At 34.2% G+C, this 19632-nt stretch overlaps 1 protein-coding gene across 4 annotated transcripts in view; it reads right to left on the reverse strand.

The window, feature by feature from the left end:
- Positions 1 to 5092: 5092 nt before the first annotated feature.
- Positions 5093 to 19632, reverse strand: part of LOC120079349 (homogentisate phytyltransferase 1, chloroplastic) — a 28878-nt gene continuing 14338 nt past the window's right edge. For 3 of the 4 annotated variants that reach the window (XM_039033510.1, XM_039033507.1, XM_039033509.1), the window contains 7 exons: positions 13749 to 13838; positions 11474 to 11575; positions 8017 to 8112; positions 7619 to 7690; positions 7425 to 7520; positions 6750 to 6854; positions 5093 to 5369 (listed from right to left, as the gene is read on the reverse strand). In XM_039033510.1, coding sequence (XP_038889438.1) covers positions 5328 to 5369; positions 6750 to 6854; positions 7425 to 7520; positions 7619 to 7690; positions 8017 to 8112; positions 11474 to 11575; positions 13749 to 13838 — 603 coding nt within the window. In that variant the 3' untranslated portion in view covers positions 5093 to 5327. Of the gene's footprint in view, positions 5370 to 6749; positions 6855 to 7424; positions 7543 to 7618; positions 7691 to 8016; positions 8113 to 11473; positions 11576 to 13748; positions 13839 to 19632 lie in introns of those variants that run through there. The other variant, XR_005482217.1, reaches the window with a different exon arrangement.

The raw sequence follows: 19632 nt of genomic DNA on the forward strand, positions 1-19632 counted from the left end.
TATAAGAGACAGGTCCCCAGCTATCTATCCGGTCTTACCCCTGAAATGGGAGTCTTATTGAGCCAGCGCTGTTGAGCCAACCCTCAGCTATGCAAATCTAAGGGCAATCCCGAATAAACAGGAGTTCATAGTTAGCTCAGGATAAAGATCGAGTTACCTAGGTCATTTAGGTGAAATAGTCAGTCTTAAACAGTAAACAACGTTATAAAGTAAGAGTGACTTATTTCTTGGTCCGGATCTTATGCAAAATCATTGCATAGGACTCCCCCACTTCTCATGTCATAATATGTACGAATTAGGATCACATCGTATGTAGCACTTTACAACTCTTTGTAACATCTACAGAATAGGCCATATCCAATGGTGTTACCAGAATAAGGTACCCAACCTCATTCTGTACCATAGATCATTTTGACTATTTACTCGAATTCGATCCACTCTTATGTCTCCACATAAAGTTCAAGTACTCATACAATAGTCATGGGTCTTAGTTTATTAGATTTAGACTTTCATACAATTTATAAGATCAATAACAAGTATATTGATAATAGAAAATGTTTATCATTTTACAAACTGCGAGTTTTTAGAACATAAAACCCAACAGGTTCATCCTCGGGAACTAAGTCTACTCACTCATCTTCTAGTTCTAAGAAGATCCAAAAAAAAAAAAAGAAAAGAGAGAAGGGGAAGGCTCCTGTTGCTGGGAAAGGCAAGACCAAGGCCAAGGTGACCGACAAGGACAAGTGCTTCCACTATAACGTGGATGATCACTGGAACTGTAATTGCCCTAAGTAACTCATCGAGAAGAAGAAAGAGAAGTAAGGTAAATATGATTTACTAGTTTTGGAAACCTATTTAGTGAAAATTGACCATAATGCCTGGATACTTGAATTGGAAGCCACTAATCATGTTTGTTTTTCTTTACAGGAAATTAGTTCCTTCCAACGTCTCGATGAGGGTGAAATGACGCTCAAGGTTGGAATAGGAAATGTCATTTCAGCTCGTGCAATGGGAGATGCTAAGTTATTTTTTGGGAATAGATTATTGTTTTTAGAAAGCTTATACATTATTCCTAAAATGAGAAGGAACCTTGTTTCTATTTACTATTTAATTGAACAATCGTACTCTATTTCTTTTTCATCTAATGAAGAGTTCATTATGAAAAATGGTGTGACTATCTGTTCAGCTAAACTAGAAGACAACTTATATGTATTAAGGCCAATTGAATAAAAAACACTTTTTAACATAAATCATGAGATGTTTAAAACTACGAATATTCAAACAAAAAGGCGAAGAATTTCTCCAAGTAACAATGATACGTATCCTTGGCATTTGAGATTAAGTCGCATAAATCTCGATAGGATCAGGAGATTGGTAACAAATGAAGTTCTAAGCAAGTTAGAAGATGATTCATTACCTCTATGTGAATCCTATCTTGACCTTTTAGTGGAAAAGGTTATAGAGCCAAAGAGCCCTTAGAGTTCATATATTCGGATCTTTGTGGTCCAATAAATGTAAATGCTAGAGAAGGGTATGAATACTTCATTTCTTTCATAGATGATTATTCGAGGTATTGTTACTTATAGTAAATGGAACATAAGTCTGAAGTCTTTCAAAGAGTATAAGGTTAAAGCCTTTGAAACTTTTGTTTTATGCTAATAAGGTGTTTGATGATTTGACTCCAAAGCTAGAGGCTAATTCATCTTGACAAGGAATCTTGTACTGTGATATGACCCCGTAGCCCAAATATATTTGGACAATATTTGGCTTAGAGCAGTTCTTTCTTAAACCACATACCTTCATTATAGAAAACTATTGAGATTATAAAGAAGAAATTTAACAAATTAAAACTAGCAGTGGCTATTGAAGTGGTCCACAAATGGTAATCTTGGGAGTCCTATTGATATTGGTCCCTTTGATCTTATTATTTGGTGAGATGATGTATATGAAAAATCCACTTACTTTTGTTAGTATTCTCAGTTAAAACAATTAATGCAGATTTTAGGGTAGATTTAGGTAAAAGGTTAGAAATTAGAACATATTCTCGTTCTTTGTTTATGATGAATTAAATATTTATTTAGTTCACTGGCTGATTTATTATTAAAGTTAAATTAAGACGATTTATAAAAGATATTGTGTTTTTATTTTTTCATTAGGAGATTGAAATGATGAGATGCAATGGAGCTGCATATTTATCTATAATTTACCTATAATTTAGCTAGTTTTCTTAGATTTTGCTATTGTATTTGAATTTTCAAAATGTGTCCCCTTCTCAAAAATTTGTAAACATAACTAATTAGGTATGAATGGAAATGTAGGTGTACAAGGATTCCAGCGTAATATGATAATTCTAATATAGTTTGAGGGTATTTCGTCTCCAAAGTAGAATCTCAAATTAAAGTCGTAATCTAGTAGCTGACAAACCAAAATTGGAATTGACTAAATATGTCAAGTGGGGATAAAAAGTGACTTAACTTTTTACATTTTATACTCATGCTACTCTACTTAGTAAATTTTGTATATTGTATTTTATATTTTAACCCACTTTTATTGAATATTATTTGTTGATTTCTTTTATTGTTGTATATTTATTATTTCTTTTAGTTGTAAACAAACGGGAAGTAGTAAGTATGCTTGAAATTAAATAGTTTTATATGATATTTTGGAGAATGCAAATGATTTTATTTGTGACACTAAAGTTATAAAAATTTATGATTCTAACTATTATTAATAATAAATAACAATATGGAATTGTTATAAAAACCTACAATAGCATTTAAAAGGCTATAGTAACATATACAAAACAAGCATTGTAACAAGTTTACCGTTATGAAAAATGCTATTAAATAACAATAATAACATTAAATTTATGCAATAGAAAGTCTTGTATAATATTTTTTAAAAAATTCTATAGAATATCAAGGACTTTCAAAACTATGATAGTGTCTTTAAGGCATTATGAAAATGCTTTTATAGTTTTTTTACAATGCTATTAAAAATACTATAGAAAGTTTTTTATAGTATTTTTGTGCAGCTATAAAAAAACGCTATAAAAGACTTTCTACAGCGTTCTGTTTCACGCTATGAAAAGTTTTCATAACATTAATTGCGCTATCGAAAATAGATTTTCTATAGCATCTTTTTATGGCAGTGAGAAAATGCTACAGAAAGTTAAAGATTTTCAATACATGGGCTATGACCGCGTTTTGAAAACCCTATGTAAAATCCACGATAACATTTTTTTAATGCTATCGTAAATGATATTTTTTGTAGTGCAGACAAGTTTGGGCTTTGAGTTCAATGCCTCTCTTTTCCTTCCTCTCTCTGTCCATTGGTCCGTTTCTTAAATCTCTCATGTCTTCTTGAACTCAAGATTTTTTTGTCCGAAAATGATCCATAACATATATAATTCTTAATTTAACGTATCTAAAATTTAGAGTATAAATTGATATTTATAAAAATGAAGAAGTAGATTAGTGACATTGCTCAATATAATTTGATCAAATACACGACTACCCACCTCTAAAATCAGCTCTACCCACTTTGTATATCATGTGTCTTACCGCAACTCTCAAAATAATTTAGGAAAAAAGGGCTATATGGGAATGTAAAAAGAAGATGCGTAATAATCCGAAGGGTAAAATCATATGGTCATATTTGCATTACTTTTAACTCTTGATTTTGCCATATAATACAATTCCCCTATTGTTATTTTTAAATATTCTTTTTTTAGAGTTACTTGAGTTTGTTAAAATGACCAATTTATTGTTTTTTGAGTTTTTTTTTATACATCACAATCGTACTAAATAGCTTTACTCCACAATTTCAATAGTGTTTTACTTTTCAAGTTGATTAACTTCATCTTCCTTTTTTTTCTCTCAATCTACGATTTTATATTCAAATTATTATAATTAAAAAATTAGTCAAATTTAAAACAAAAGATAAATTAGATCAATTTGAATTAATTTAGGTTCAAATGAAATCTAGTTGAATTTGGGCATAATCAAATTTTTATCCCAAATCAAATTCTACCAAGTCTATTCCAAAATTTAGATATGAAAATAGGTTATTCTAATATATAACAACTTAAGTCATACACAATAGGGTAACAATAGGAATGACATGGTAAGCTCATAAACAAGACAACAAAATAAAGACACAAAAATTGATAACTTAGTCTGGTGCAATATCACCTACGTTTTATGGTATTGTGTCTAATTGAAAGAAACTTCACTAATAAAATTGACAATTATATATATAATGAAGTACTCATATGTTAAAAATCTTCAATATTTTTTTTTCTTTTTTTCTTTTCTTTTTCTTTTTCTTTTCGTTTTTTTTTTTTATAAGAAATGATTTTATTGATTGAATGAAATATCCAAAGATTGAAGGTACAAAAATGCAGTAAATCAAAGGGCATACAAAAAATGTTTCCAATGAGTAGTGAGAGGAAAAATTAAGACTGTATAACCGGTAAATCAATAAATAAAGGGGAAAAAAATGCAGAATATATACAATTGTCGAAAATGTTCTTTATTGTTCTATAATTTTCTAGGAAGATTCTTGAGTTCTTTTCGTCCCAAATCTTCCACAAAATAGTACCGATAATACTTAACCATAAACGTCCCTTAGAGACTTTGAAAGGGTGGCGACAAAACAACAATTGCATCCAACCCTGTGTAGTTTGAGGGAGAACGACGGACCAACTAAGAGCCTCCAAAATCTCAAACCAAATCTCTTCAATAGTCACTCCCATATAGACTACTTGTAGTCAATAACTCACCTTTTCCCTAAGCTTCACACTTATCTCTTGTTTCTCTAACACTCTATCCCTCAAAAGTTAAAATTTGATTAACTTGTGGATTTTATTTTTCTTAGATTCATCCCTACCAATGTCTAGTAGTAGAGATTCAAACATCTCACGTTTTTCCTAAATTATCAAAAAATATGCTCAAGCATCATGTTTCTATTCATCTATTTTATTTTTTGGCATGTCTTATTCTCAGTGTGTGAAACTACATTTTTTTTTCACTACAACAATTGTCGAGAAACGACATCAACCATGATGGTGAGGGAAATAATAAAATTTGGATTTCAAATGATTCTGATTGTTTTGTTATCATTATTGTAACCTAGATATGTAATTTGTGTACCTGCATTAATGATTGTATGGTCTATATAGTACAAAAGGAATGGAGTTTCAAAAGGCTACAATTTCAAAAATAAAGGAATTTGAAAGAAACATATTTCTCCATCAAACTAACACAATAATTCTATCTAGGAGTTTGTACAATACACACTGCCTAATTACATTCTTGCTCAGCCCCTCACCTAACAAAGGGTATCAGCAAATACTCAGCATAAAAGAGCTGCACACCACAACATTAATATAGAGCAGTTAGATAGAGGGGGAGTTTTTTTTAAAAAAATAATAATAATAATAACTTTCCAAGAGCAAATGAGTTGCACAAAAAACTAGTTCACATCAAAAGGATCCAAAACTATTAACAAAAGCCAAACAAAACTAAAAAAATGAGCTCCAATTATCTGAAAAAACAAATTCAAAATTCCATAGACGCGGATACTAGAAGAGGAGTCCATCTACGACCTTGAGTGGACTATGGCTATATCAAATTTTCCAAGTGTAGATCAAAATCAAATAGGTGTTAATATCTTTTCGGAAAAAAAAAAAAAAAAAAAAAATCAAATAGATGTTAATTGTCAAAAAAGCATCAAGCAATTAACATATATACGTACCCAAAGGATCAATATGAGCAAAACTCAACTAGTTTAAACAAATATTTGCGATCAAGAAGGTAGAAGTTTGAATTTCCCATTTCAAATGGTACTTAACAAGACATGTGAGAAATATATAAAAGACAACTACTAAAATATTGTTGCCTGCCTTTGATATTTAATGTTCACATAAGGAATGGTCAACCTATAACTGATTTGATGTAATACGTTGATAATTAGTAAATGATAAACTATGCCATATGCTCTATAATTTCTGCAAGCACATTTTAGTAGTTTGCTTTGAAGAATTGTAAATTAGATTATATTTGATTGAAGTCACGTTGTGTATAATCGACACATTATCAAATGATTAGATTCTATTTGATATCTATTCTATTTCCAAACAATGTATGCAACCAATATCTCCAATCATAAAGATGAACGTTGATCAATTCAGGGAACTTTTGGGTATAAAAATAAAGAAGAAAATGGCAGGGCTCAAACAGAATAAGAGATGATGACTTGAGATAAAAAGTTTTGGGTTACGCAGTTTTTTGTAAGGAGTCTAAACGAATCTCACAGAACAAAAGCCTCACCATTTTATTGACATAGGAACATGCTTGACAAGATAATGACGACAGTAACCAAAAATTTGTGTAACTAGATTAAGATATCACCAAAAGCATTTCAAAGAATACAACTACATTAGTATCTGAGAACTCAATTTTTCAAACGATGAAGCATTCTTTGGTGTCACAAGTCAATTTATAGGTATTAAAAAATTGAATCAATCTATAATCCAACAGCATGAACATGAGTGATTGATTATTTAACATGTTTTTTAGGAGACCTTAAATTTATAATAAACATTTATTTTATCTTAAATTTACAGTTACTAGACTACATGTTAGACCACCACATAAAGCAGCTTAGGATCATGCGATTAGCAGCAATTTAAGTTTAACTATCAACTGTTTCTTGTTTAGTCAGAAACATAAGCTCCTACAGCATACCTTCCATATAAACATGTAGAAGGATGTTATGGCAGCTTTGCTCTTCAGATCAACTGATTTGGCACGAATCCAAAGAATTGATGCCAAAGTGACGTGTCCCAAAACCTAAAGAGTGTACAAAGATATTAAGTTAATTAGAAAGTAAAGAAATAATAAAGGCATATTAGAAGTGATTTTGAAAGGGTTAAAATCACTTTTGTAATCGCTCTCAAACAAACATGTAGGCCCGTTTGGTAACAATTTGGCTTTTTGTTTTTGGTTTTGAAAATTAAACCTATTTCATCCACATTTCTTACAATAATTTGTATCCTTCTTAAGTACAATCGTTGAATTCTTGACCAAATTCCAACAAAAACAATTTTTTGAAAGCCACTTTTTCTAGTTCTCAAAATTTGGCCTTGTTTTTTTAAACCATTAGTAAAAAATAGATAACAAAGGAAGAATTTTGGAGGTGGAAGTGGTGTCTATAGGCTTAATTTTTAAAAAAAAAAAGAACAAAAAACAAAATGGTTACCAAACAGGGCCTTAATTATTCAAAATCCATCTTATCTTGGAGACTAGGTCTAGGAACTTTTTTTCCCCTTAATATTTAAACTCCGTTTTTCTTTTAACAGAACTATAACTAAAAAGAAAATATGATGTCAACATATCCATTTCAAGGAACCAGAGATTTACCGTTAGCCATTTACTCCACGGGGAGGAAGATGCAACTCCCACTAAAACAGCAGCACTATATGCTACTTCAAGTAAGGAAATACAACTCCAAAACACCTGCAGAAGTGAAATCCTCACTCTAGGATATATTATTATACATGTTTGTGCCAACATGGAAGATACTTTGCATAAAAATTGAATTACTCAATACCAACCCGCTTTTGCCCTAGACGCACGGAAAAGGAACGAATGCCGAATATCTTATCTCCATCAATATCTGGTATATCCTAGAAACTCAAGTAGAATAACACGTTACAGGAATAATCAAGCAAGAGTTAAGTAAATGTTACCATCATTGTACTAAATATGAACCACCAGGGTTGGCCCCGTGGTTAATAAGGTTCATGTAAATAACAAAAGACTTAGAGAGAATGAGTTCACGCTGTGGTAGCCTTCTATCTAGAATTTAATATCTTACAAGTCATCTTGACAACCAAATATAGTAGGATCATGCGGTTGGCCTTATGGATATTAAAAATATATTATTATACTAAATATGAAAAGATAACAAATGAACTATTAAAATTCACTTGCCATTTAAATCAATGTTTACCTTAAATAATGCTATAACGACCGAGAAGAAACTCATAAATGCAGTTGCAAAGATCAGAGAACGTGAAAAAACCGGAGGTCTCTGGAACACGTGAGTCTGTAAACTTTGACCATATTAGTCATTCCCAAACATATAAGTGCACAAAACAAAGAAGATACGAAACAACTTTTAACATAAATGCTAATGTGTAAAACTTAAATATTAATATTTTTAACACATACATCTCCATTCTCATTTCCCATTTTACAATGATTATTACCCTACGTCAAAATATCACTCAACAACTATTTGGCTTTGCAAGAGAATAGAAGGCTCTAGGGAAATAAGTCGTGCTTGGCAATTTGAGATGGATCAGTAACACTTTTGATAAGGTTCAAAGAAGCTATGCCTATGCAAAAGGAGTGAACACATTGCTTTCCACCTCCTTCTCCATAACAGTTTTAGCAATAGAGTGTGGGATTATTTTGGCAACCTGTTCAGTTTGAATTGGTGTAGCCCTATGTCTATAGATATTTGGATGGTGGAATCCATGAATGATTAGGGTTTAAAAGACAAAGCAAGGGTGCTACTCCTATGGATCAATGCTTTGAAGGCTATTTTGTGATCAGTATGGAAGGAAATAAATACTAGTGTCTTCTAAAATAAGTTCAATCCGTTTGCTTATTTTGGTGACCTTGTACCACATTCACGACCTCTACTTGGAGTAGCCAACACAAGTTCTTTTGTAATTGCTCCATCTTCTTCATTACTTAGATTGGTCGGACCAGATGTTGGGAAGGGGACACCTTATCCCATTGCCCACTAGGTTGTAATTGTGGTTTGCTAGTTTTGAATGAATTGGTTATTATCTTTTTTGTTGTTTTTTTTCTAGAAAAAAAGGTCGTAAACCTAATATAGATCTAGATTCTATATTTCAAAATCCTATCAATTTCTTTCCCAAGAATATGCACATAACCTCTACAAATGATAGCCGAATCAATCAGTATTCGTCTGACTCCTCAGGTGGTTGGATTGTTCCTTTAAGTAGAAATTTGAAAGATAATGAAACTCTCGAGTGGATTGCTAGTTGATATTAAAAATGACACTGGCGATCTGGAGGGCTAATGTTCCTAAGAAAGTGAAAGTCTTCTCATGGGTGCTCATACACAGGAACCTAAACACGGAAGAAATACTTCAAATCCTTCACTTGCCCCAAGATGGTGCAGGATGTGTTGTAGAATGGATGGAGGAAATCAGCAACATCTTTTCTTCAACTTCTATTTGGGCGAGATTATTGAGCCACTTATTTTTTGGAACTCCCTTAGAGAATAAAACTTGAATCCTTTTGGTGGTACTATGCAGGTGATTGGTTGACCTTCATTCGTGTGTTCCTCTGGTGCTTATGGGGTGAAAGGAACGGAAGACTTTTTAATGATACATGTTCTCTTAGTGCTCGGTTTTTAGAACTTGTTTTGTTTACTGCTTTTTCTTGGTGTAAATTAAAGCGCCCTTTCACTCACTTCAGTTTATCTTTTTTAGTTAGTAATTGGCCATTTTTATTGTAATTTCTTTGCTCAGGTTTCTCCTCTTATACATATAAATGAATTGTTTCTTTTACTAAAAAAAATAACGCTACGATGGAAACTTTGTGCAAGCCTTGATTGGAAAGGCACTGGAGGGTCTTCAAAGAGAAGATGATTAGCTTAGATGAGATATGGAACTCTATTAATCTATTTGCACCTATTTGGCATTCTCTTTCCAAGTCTTTTGGTAATTATGATCGAGTTCATATTCAACTAATTTGAAGCCTTTTTTTTGTAACCTTTTGGCCTTACATGGATACCTCAACTCCCCTTTTATACAATCTTTTTTTTTTATAATGGAAATAAGTCTCTTTATTAATATAATAATGTGAGACAAATGCTCGAAGTACAAGAGAGATATACCTAGAGCAAGAAATATGAGACTTATGGATCAGGAGGTGCGTCCGGACATCTCAACTAGATTGACACCCCCTTAGCACCCTCATCATTTCTTACCGCCGAAAATTAAGGGAAATCCCAGGCTAAAACATAGCCCATACAGTGAGGAATTATAGAAACAAGATAGACATCTTTCATGTGAAGATAAAAACTAAAACCAGAAACATAACCATAAAAACCAGAAATACAGCAACCAGAATACAAAATAAATTAGTCCGTGACTTCATTATTGGGCTGGAAAGAAAGATCAATGATCTCCAATTTAAGCAAAAATCCTTAATAGAATAGTCTTCAAATTGCTTTGACAGTATGCACCACAAAGAGGCATTCCTACAGGCAAGCTCAAACCGATCCAACCAACAAAGGGGTCAATCATGAAACACTCTTTGATTTCTTTTAAACTATATCTCATTAGCAGGGAGTTGCTGTAAATTTCCTCACTGTATGTTGCTAAAAGCCCATGTCTAAGGGGTCGATCCAACCAACAAGCGTTGATCCAAATCAATCTAGAATTTCTATTTAGTTGTGGACCCAAAGGGAGCTGCTGTAAATTTCCTCTAAAGTCTGTTGCTAAAAGCCCATGATAAGTTGAAGATTGTGAACAGTTTCCACCAACAACATTCTGAGTAAGGGCAAGTGAAGAAAAGATGTTGTGGGTCTTTGTCATGCTGTTTACATAACAGACAAATGGATGGAGAAAGACAACTAGCAGGCCGCTTTTGTTGCATTATTGAGGAAATATTTGGGTGGCCACATATCATTATCCACACAAGAATGTTAACTAGTCTAGGGCTGTTAGACTTCCATAAGGCATTATAGATCTATTTATCCATCGGGGAGGAGGGAGATAAATGTTTTGATAGAGATTTTACTGAAAAAATCCCATTACCCTCCAATGACCATGATCTTCTGTCAAAATCATTTATCATTTTCCTATTTGAAAGCTGACCAAGCAATCCCTGAAACTCTATTATTTCCTCCTCCTTGAGTAAACGATGGAAGGTGATTGACCAAGACGCCAAAGAATACATGAGTATACGATCTTTCCACATCCATGTATTCATATATTCTTTTGACTCTTACCTAGAAGAAAAACAATGGCTCGAAAAATTTAAGTTAAATCTGATCTAATCCAAATTTAACATCAGTGATCAGTCTTCAAGGGACACGTCCATTTCAGTCTAGTCTAGATCACATGGTCTTTTAACATCTTTCTAATACAGCTCATGTTTTCTAAACTTACTGGTCAATTTATCTAAACCTTTCTAATGCAGGCTTTTTCCACTGAGCTCACTTTCGTATGCGTAATCTGCCATCAATGTATCTACCCGTTCAAATATTATCTAATCTTTGGTTCCCCCAACTTCTGTTGAACATAATTTTTATGTCCGTCTTAGCATAGTAATAAACATTTAAGAAAAAAATTAACAAGCCACAAAATGACTAAGGCATTGATAGCAATCATTATTTATTCAAAATAAGAGGTATCTTTAAACCTGCATGTGTAGGAAAAAAGCAAGTTGAACAATCACGGCTCGAACAGCTAGAATGCACATAGCAGCAACCACAGCAAATCTCTTCCACCTCAATAGTGGCAGCTGAAGAAACAGAAAAGTTAAAGACCGTCAAGCTCTTAATCAAAATCAATTTTTCTTTCAAACATATAACTATGCTCGCAATGATATTTATTTCCATCATCTTGAATCACAATATAGAACATTAAAATTAAGGAGGAAGAAATTTCAGTGAAGTGAAAAGGTCAATTTATCTTCTAAATTTTGTTGGGTGAATCAATTAAACCCTAAAATTTTGTAAGTGAATCAATTTAAACCGTCTATTATTGATGCACGACTGCTTTCACTTAATCCTATATAAGATCAACTAAAAAGTTCATAAAATTATTTTTCTCCCAAAATTCTACTAAGTACCAAGAAAAATTACATGAAGAAAATAAATGAAAGCCCCTATTATCCACTTGATTCTAACATTTTCCTCTAATATTATGTTAATAGTTGCATTAAAGAAATCTTACACACATGAGAATTATGCATTAACAATTTCAAAATGAAATCTTTCAAATGGTCAAAATCGATTCACTTATGAAAGTTAGAGTTTTTAAATTGATACAATTATTACTTAAGAGTTTTAATTGATTCAACCTACCAAGTTTTGCGAAATAAATTGAGTTTTTCTTAAAAGATAAATTATTGTTTAAATTGGAAGGGCTCTTATAGATCCTTTTCGTCCAGAATTTGAAGGTTCTTCTGGTTCAGAATCAAGCTACGGAATCATTATGTTGTCATTTGATGCAGACATATAATGCACTTTTTAAAAGTAAATGGTTAATGACAAATATATCCCGTTTTTATTCGGTTCTTATATATATATATATATATCTTTTAATACAAGTGTAGGAATGGGGGATCGTACCTCCAATCTCCTCTAGGAAAAATCATGCCAATTATCATTTAGCTAAGCTCACTTTGGCATTGAGTCCTTATACTTTAAAAAGTTTCTATTATGTATGAACCTTTAGGGTTACACCTATTTCGTCCTTATAGGGAAAAAAAAAAAAAAGAAGAATCTCCAAACATTCAATTCTGTAATTAATATTCGTCTCATCAATCTGTTTAATACTTATGTGGCATGTTAATGATGTATTATTTCAGAATTACGTAGCAGATAGATTTTGGATTAATCCTTCAATAATACATTCAACGTGCCACATAAGCATTAAACTAACACGTATGCTTATAATATACAAATTTTAAAGTTTTAGAACTTATTAGAAATTTTTAAAGTTTAAGGACTAAGTAGATACAACCATAATAGTTACCTATTAAAACTTTTTGAGAACATGGAGTAAATAGAAAGAATATGAACCAATGTATGAGATAACTAAAAAATCTAATTGACCTCTTGAATTTATAAAAGGAAAATTTGTGGTTTCCCAAGTCTTGGAAGAGAGATTGGAAAAAGTATTGCCTTCTACAATCACCTTCTAAAATGGATTTGTAGGTGATAGACAAATTGTTGGTCCAATTTTGATAGCCAATGAATGGTGAAGAATTACAGAAGACAAGATGAAAGTTTGGAAGATGGGACCTTGAGAAGTCTTTGCCTTCCTAGAGATAGGCATGTTAGGCCATAGTCAAGATGTCTTATCTAGCCTAGAATTTATCAACCTACTTTTTGAACACTCCCAACTACAAGGGGCAGTAGCACTGACAAGGAGAGGAAGATAAGAGCTTACTCTCGTTTCTTTAGTTTTGCATATCCAACTCCTATCTAACAACTCTATTGGGTTAAGGGGGGACAAAGGAAGGTCATGAAAAGGAAAAGAAAGTGAAAATTGATTACCTATTTGGATCTCGTGCAAAAATCATTATCGTTACCTCAAGTTTTAATTATGGAAAGATTAGTTTCAACACTCCAATTAAAGATTCATAATCAGCTTTACATAATGCAACCAGACCAATAGCTTCATGTGATGATTAGTTTACAAAGATAATGTGCTAACAAAGAATATATGCAAGCATACAACTTCAACCAAATGTAACATAGATATTTGAGTTGACGTGATGATAAATTTGTTAAGGTTGTTTCACCTCTTTTCCAGGTTAAACTTTTCTCTTCGGAGTCATAAGATGATATATCAAATCAAGATTTCAGCATGTAGATATTGTAGCCAGTCAGATAAACATGCTGGATTTGGCTTTTTGACAGATTAAGAAGCTGGAAATAAATGATAAGATAAAGGAACCCACTCACATCGATGGAATAAGCAGTCCCAAGAAAAAAGCTGACGAAAAGAGCCCAAAACAATGGCCATGAACGAACAACCCATCCTAGCCAAAAACTCTGTACGCATTGGGAGAGTAAAGTAGTTTCAGAATGGAATCTTGGCGCCAGTTATTTGTTGTTCAGATACACAAATGAAAATAACCATAAGTATCCCATGTTGAACAAGTAGTAAAAAGAATAAATAAATAAATAATGATAATGATAATTAAATTATTAAATAATAATAATTAAAAAATCCTTTTGGTCCTCATATTTCAAAATGTTACACTTCTATCACTAAAATTTGAGTTTAGTTTTTATTCTTTTTAATAAAAAATTAAACTTTTCATTGAAAATGAAAGGGGTCTAATGCTCAAGGCAACAATCTCCACAAGGGGGAGAAAGAAAGAAAGCAAAGTATTAATTACCAAACCCAAAATGTTGAGCGGGTGGGTTAATATATCAATACTTCAACACTTCCACTCACTTGTAGGCTTGGAAATTTATAGAATGTCCAACAAGTGAAACCAATATTAAATGGGAGAGAAAATGACATGACGAACACATGACCTCCTACTTTTTTTTTTAATATATATATAGAAACAATTGCTTTCCTTGAGAAAGAATGAAAGAATACAAGGATATACAAAAAAAAAAGCCCACAGCAACCCCATTAAAGAAAGGATTTCCAACTAGGAAAGATATTGCGTAGAGTGTAATTACAAAAAACCTTCGAAATCGAAACCCAAAGAGAAACGTAAACCATCATTAGAAACCGAATCTCACTAGGGGCCCTCTCCATGCCTCTAAACACTCTCTTGTTTCTCTCTCCCCACAAATCCCACAATAGAACACACCCCTGCAAACCAAAGAAAGCACCCTTTCTCTTTAAAAGGCAGATGGAGGAACTCCCTAATCATCAACTGAATGTCCCTCTGGCAAGCAAGTGAAAAATCAAACTCCTGCAAGAAATAGTTCCAAATAGATCTCACATGATGACACTCCCAAAGAAGGTGATCCATGATTTTCTCCACCTTCCAACAAAGAATGCAACAAAAAGGACCCATTAATGAAGGTAAAAACCTTATCCATCTTATGCACACGGCCAAGCAAAACTTGTTAGGAAAAAAAACCTGAGTTTCTTTGGAATCTTAATCCTCCATAACACATCAAAGACCGACCCGACAATGGGAGAAAGATCAACTAAAATCTTGAAGAAAGACTTGCAAGAGAACCCCTCTGGCGGATTACAAGAGAATCTTAATCCTGAAGAAAGACTTGCATGACTTCCTACTCTAATACTTAAATCACCAATCAACTCAAAAGTTTGAGCTGATAGATTATGATAAATTTTTATAACAATACTTCAACACAAATAAATCTAATGAGTAAAACAAAACAAACCAAAGGTCCCAAAAGAAACTAAAGAAAACCAAAACAGCCCTAGAAACAACCAAATAAAATCGCAGTAAAAACCAAAATTAAAAAGCGACAACAATCGAATTTTGAGGCAACAACAAGGAACCAAAGACCAAGAATAGTAGGAACCCAAACTCCAAAATTGAAACAGCCACAAGGCAAACAAAGAGCTGAAGTTACAAGACAACCAAATAAAACATTTCACCAGGCACAAAACACTGATCCAAAAGCCTGGAGAAAGAAACAACTTCACGTAAAATCATTGATAGGAAACTGCAAAAATATATTATTAAGCCTGTCCAGGGATGCCATAAGCAAAGATGGGAATTTCACACAACTCAAGGCCACAAGCAGCTAGCGAAGAGAAAAGGAAAGGTAAAAAAGCCACAAGCTGCAATAAGAGATCAAATTTGCTTGGAAGGACAGACGAAGAGAAAACTAGTAAGTACAACCTTGAAATAGAGAAACTAGAGCTTCTGAAAAGCAATCTTTTGAAATATCATTCGAAATGTTATTAATGGCGAGCAATACGGACTCTACATTCCTCACAATGACCTCTGAATTAGGCATTTGAAGCATCAAAACCAAGAGAAGGATTAATAACAGTTGAATCTTTTGTTAAATGAATGACACCTTTAGTGAATAAAGGATTAGACAAATCCATAAAGGTGACTTGTTGGCTGCAAAAAATGGGACTGGAAACCTGAGGAGGAGATGATTGTTTACCGAAGGAAACCACAGTACCTGTAATCCTATCTTTAAGAACATCATAATCTTCATTAGCTGGCTTTTTCCGAGAATAGAACTTAGGAAAAGCTTCAATACAACCCTACTTCACTTCACTAGTTGACAATGAAGAAACCGCCAAAAGAGTCTGATGGGTACTTGATTCACCGAATTCCAAAACCTTCTGAAGCAATCAAACTAGGATCAATCAATGCCCCATCTCCCGACTCAACGATTTCTACCACACCATCAACTGTAAGCATATCAGTAAATGGAACAAAACCATCCACAGAAAAAAGTAACTACTTCAGTATGCCAAAGTGACTTTTTGTCTTCAATTACCATATTAATACAAATCAAATCTCAAGGGTTCAAAAAATCACTTGAGTCCAAGATTCATCCAAAAGATTGTACAAAGGAAGAAGGCTCAATAGAAATTATATCTCCAAATTAAGATAAGTGCTACCTAAAAACTTGTCTTGAATTTCAATGGAAGTAGGAATAAAACTACAAGAATTCCTCCTTACGTCAATAAAGGAGAACTACAAATCCAATCCAACATATTTGGGGTTTTAGAAGCAACCATAATCAAACCCCCAAAAACCAACAACTTTGAAAGTCTGCAATTCCTAATAGTGAAAGTTCTTTGCTAATTACTCTATTTAAGATATTTATCTTAATTGGAATACTTTTATTTTCTACATGTAATCATGTTCTCAAGACTCTAGAGGATTTTATTTGTATAGAGATGTGATGAGGGTGCTATGGACGTGTCAACCTAGTTGAGATATCTAGGTACATTTACTGATCCCAAGATTCATGTTCATGTATTTTTGCACTTTTGTTTCATTATAAACCTATTTTCATTTTATCAATAAAAATTTCTATTTCTATTTCAAAAAAAAAAAAAAAAAAAAAAAAATCCTAATAGTGCAAAGGGAAGTTCTTAATCTGAATCCATCCACCATAACCTATACAAAATTCAAGTTTGTTGTGCTTTGTGATAATCTAAGTTTCAAAATTCAATTGGGAGATCACCATGAGAAAATTCCTATCCAAATCAATCACTTCTTCGTCTTTTCGAATCGCATGAGAACTTGGAGCACTTTTTACGAGGCAACACCTTTGGAGGATCACTTGACTTGGACGGAGCATTCACACAAAACTTAAAAATTCTTAAAATTGGAGATAAATTCCTTCAACATATCCCAAAAGGTAGACCACCCTGCTTAAAGCAACCAACAGGCACACAAATTACCTTTCTCCACCTAATGATTGGTCATACAATACACTCAATTATCCAATTGGAAAAAAAGAACATCGCTTATGTATGCTAGTGGTACCATATTCATCCCTCTCTTGCTTAAAGAACTCCGGAAAAAACAGCACTCTTTGTTAACTGTTGAAATATGATGCATTAGCCCTAAGAGCATATTTGTCTTTTCCTTTATGCCTACTAAAATTAGGGTTTCCCTCATTCTATTTATATCTGAGGTTGGAGACTCTTGTATATATGACATTAAATAATAAAACTTTTCTATCATGGTTTTTTCTCCCTGGATTAGGGTTTTTCACGTAAACCTTGTCTTGTCTCTTTTCTTCCTATCTTTCAATAAGGTATCAGAGCAAGGTGATGAAACCTTAGCCCCGATTGAAGAAATTCAGTCATCAAACTTGGTAGGTGAAGGAACATTGCCAGACACGACTAATGTGGGTGTGATTCAAGCAGTCATGGATTGATATCTCCGAACCATCTTGAACCTGGCGCAACCACGACCATCTAGAGTCGCACCGCCAGATTTCATCAACCCATCATCTGGAATCGCTCCGCCGAGCATTATCAACCCAGCCAGCGCGCATCTCGAACAGCAGCTTCAACTCGGATCGCGTTCACCTCAACCGGCGCGCCGAACGCCTCCCAGCTCTAGCATAGCAGTTCGTTCCAGCCGAACACCGCCGACAGGGGTGCTTCGACTTCGCACACGATTGGGTTCGCTCCTAACGGCCATGGGTTTGCTCCAGCCACCGGGTCGGGTCAGATTGGCGCATTCGCTTCAACCTTGCAACCGATCGCCGAGCCCTCCGTTCGCCACCTACCTTCGCAACTGTCTGGGAGCAGCGCCGATCATGGGCAATCCTATTTTGCCACCGTTGGAATTCCAACAATAGCCTCCTCCTCACAATACCATGGTGGACAACCTCTCCCTCACATGTACCTGGTTCAACCTCAATTTCGAATGGGTGATTCTATTGGAGAAAATTCCATTCCCTATGGACCAGAAACATCCCAGATCTGAATCCCATGGGGAACTCCAATAGCAATTGGCCAATCTCCAACAACAGATGGCCACTCTCGGGGCCAAATTGAATGGCCAAGATTCTTTCAGTGTCCCAATCTACTCAGAAAATCCGGTAACAATGCTTTCTACTCTTCCTATTACTAATCTTTTATCTGGGACTATAGGAAACTCTGCAAGAATTGTTACCAGATTACTTCTCCTGGTCCCAAACAATTAAAATGGTTCTTGAAGGGCGCCATAAGTTTGGGTACTTGACCGGAGAGATACCACGACCAAGCCCTGGGGATCCTCAAGAGCGTGTCTAGAAGGGAGAGGATTCATTGCTCCGCTCGATGTTGATCAGTAGCATGGAACCACAAATTGGGAAACCTTTACTCTATTCAGCCACCGCACGAGATATTTGGGATGCGGTCCGACAGTTATATTCGAGACATCAGAACGCATCCCACCTGTATACTCTACGTAAACAGGTTCATGTGTGCAAACAAGGGAGCATGGATGTAACATCATACTTCAATAAGATGTCTTTGTTATGGCAAGAAATGGATCTATGTCAGGAGATCATATGGAACTGCCCGCATGACGGAATTCAGTACTTGAAGATAGAAGAGGTTGATCGTGTGTATGATTTTCTTGCAGGGTTGCACCCCAAATTTGATACAGTTCGGAGTCGAATACTAGGGCAGAAACCGATACCGTCTCTCATGGAGGTCTGTTCAGAGGTTTGATTGGAAGAGAATAGATCAAGTGCAATGAATGGGTCTGGTATTACCACTATAGAGTCAACTGCCTTTGGTGTGAAATCCTCTGGATCTGATGGTGACAAGCAGAATAGCAAAACACCCCCAGTATGTGAGCATTGCAAAAAACAATGGCACACGAAGGATTAGTGTTGGAAACTGCATGGTCGACCTCCTAATGGTAAACATCGCCCTCCAAATGACAAGTCAAAATCTAGTCGTGCTCTGGAGAGTTAATCGATTGAGGGGGCCACACAACCTCTGGTGACCAACCCAAATGATTTAGGTACCATAGGGATCGAAATAGTTGCTCAATCAGGTAACCCTCAATCTTTTAGTTTCCTTGTTGAAGGGAATGAGTTATGGATTCTAGATTCAAGAGCAACCAAACACTTGACTGGCTCATCTGATCGATTCCTCTCGTACTATCCAAGTGTTGGAAATGAGACGATTCGAACTGCGGATGGGTCTTTCGCTCTTGTTGCTGGAAAAGGCAGATTGTCACCATTTTAGGGATTAATTCTACAAAATGTCCTACATGTACCAAAAATTTCTTACAACTTGTTATCAATAAGTAAAATAACAAAAGATTTGAACTGTAGAGTTGTCTTCTCACCAGATGTTGATTTGTTTCAAGACTTGAGCTCAGGGAAGACGATTAACACTGTCTGATATGACAGGAGCCTC

Source organism: Benincasa hispida, chromosome 6 (genome assembly GCF_009727055.1).
Source record: "Benincasa hispida cultivar B227 chromosome 6, ASM972705v1, whole genome shotgun sequence".
Lineage (NCBI taxonomy): Eukaryota > Viridiplantae > Streptophyta > Magnoliopsida > Cucurbitales > Cucurbitaceae > Benincasa > Benincasa hispida.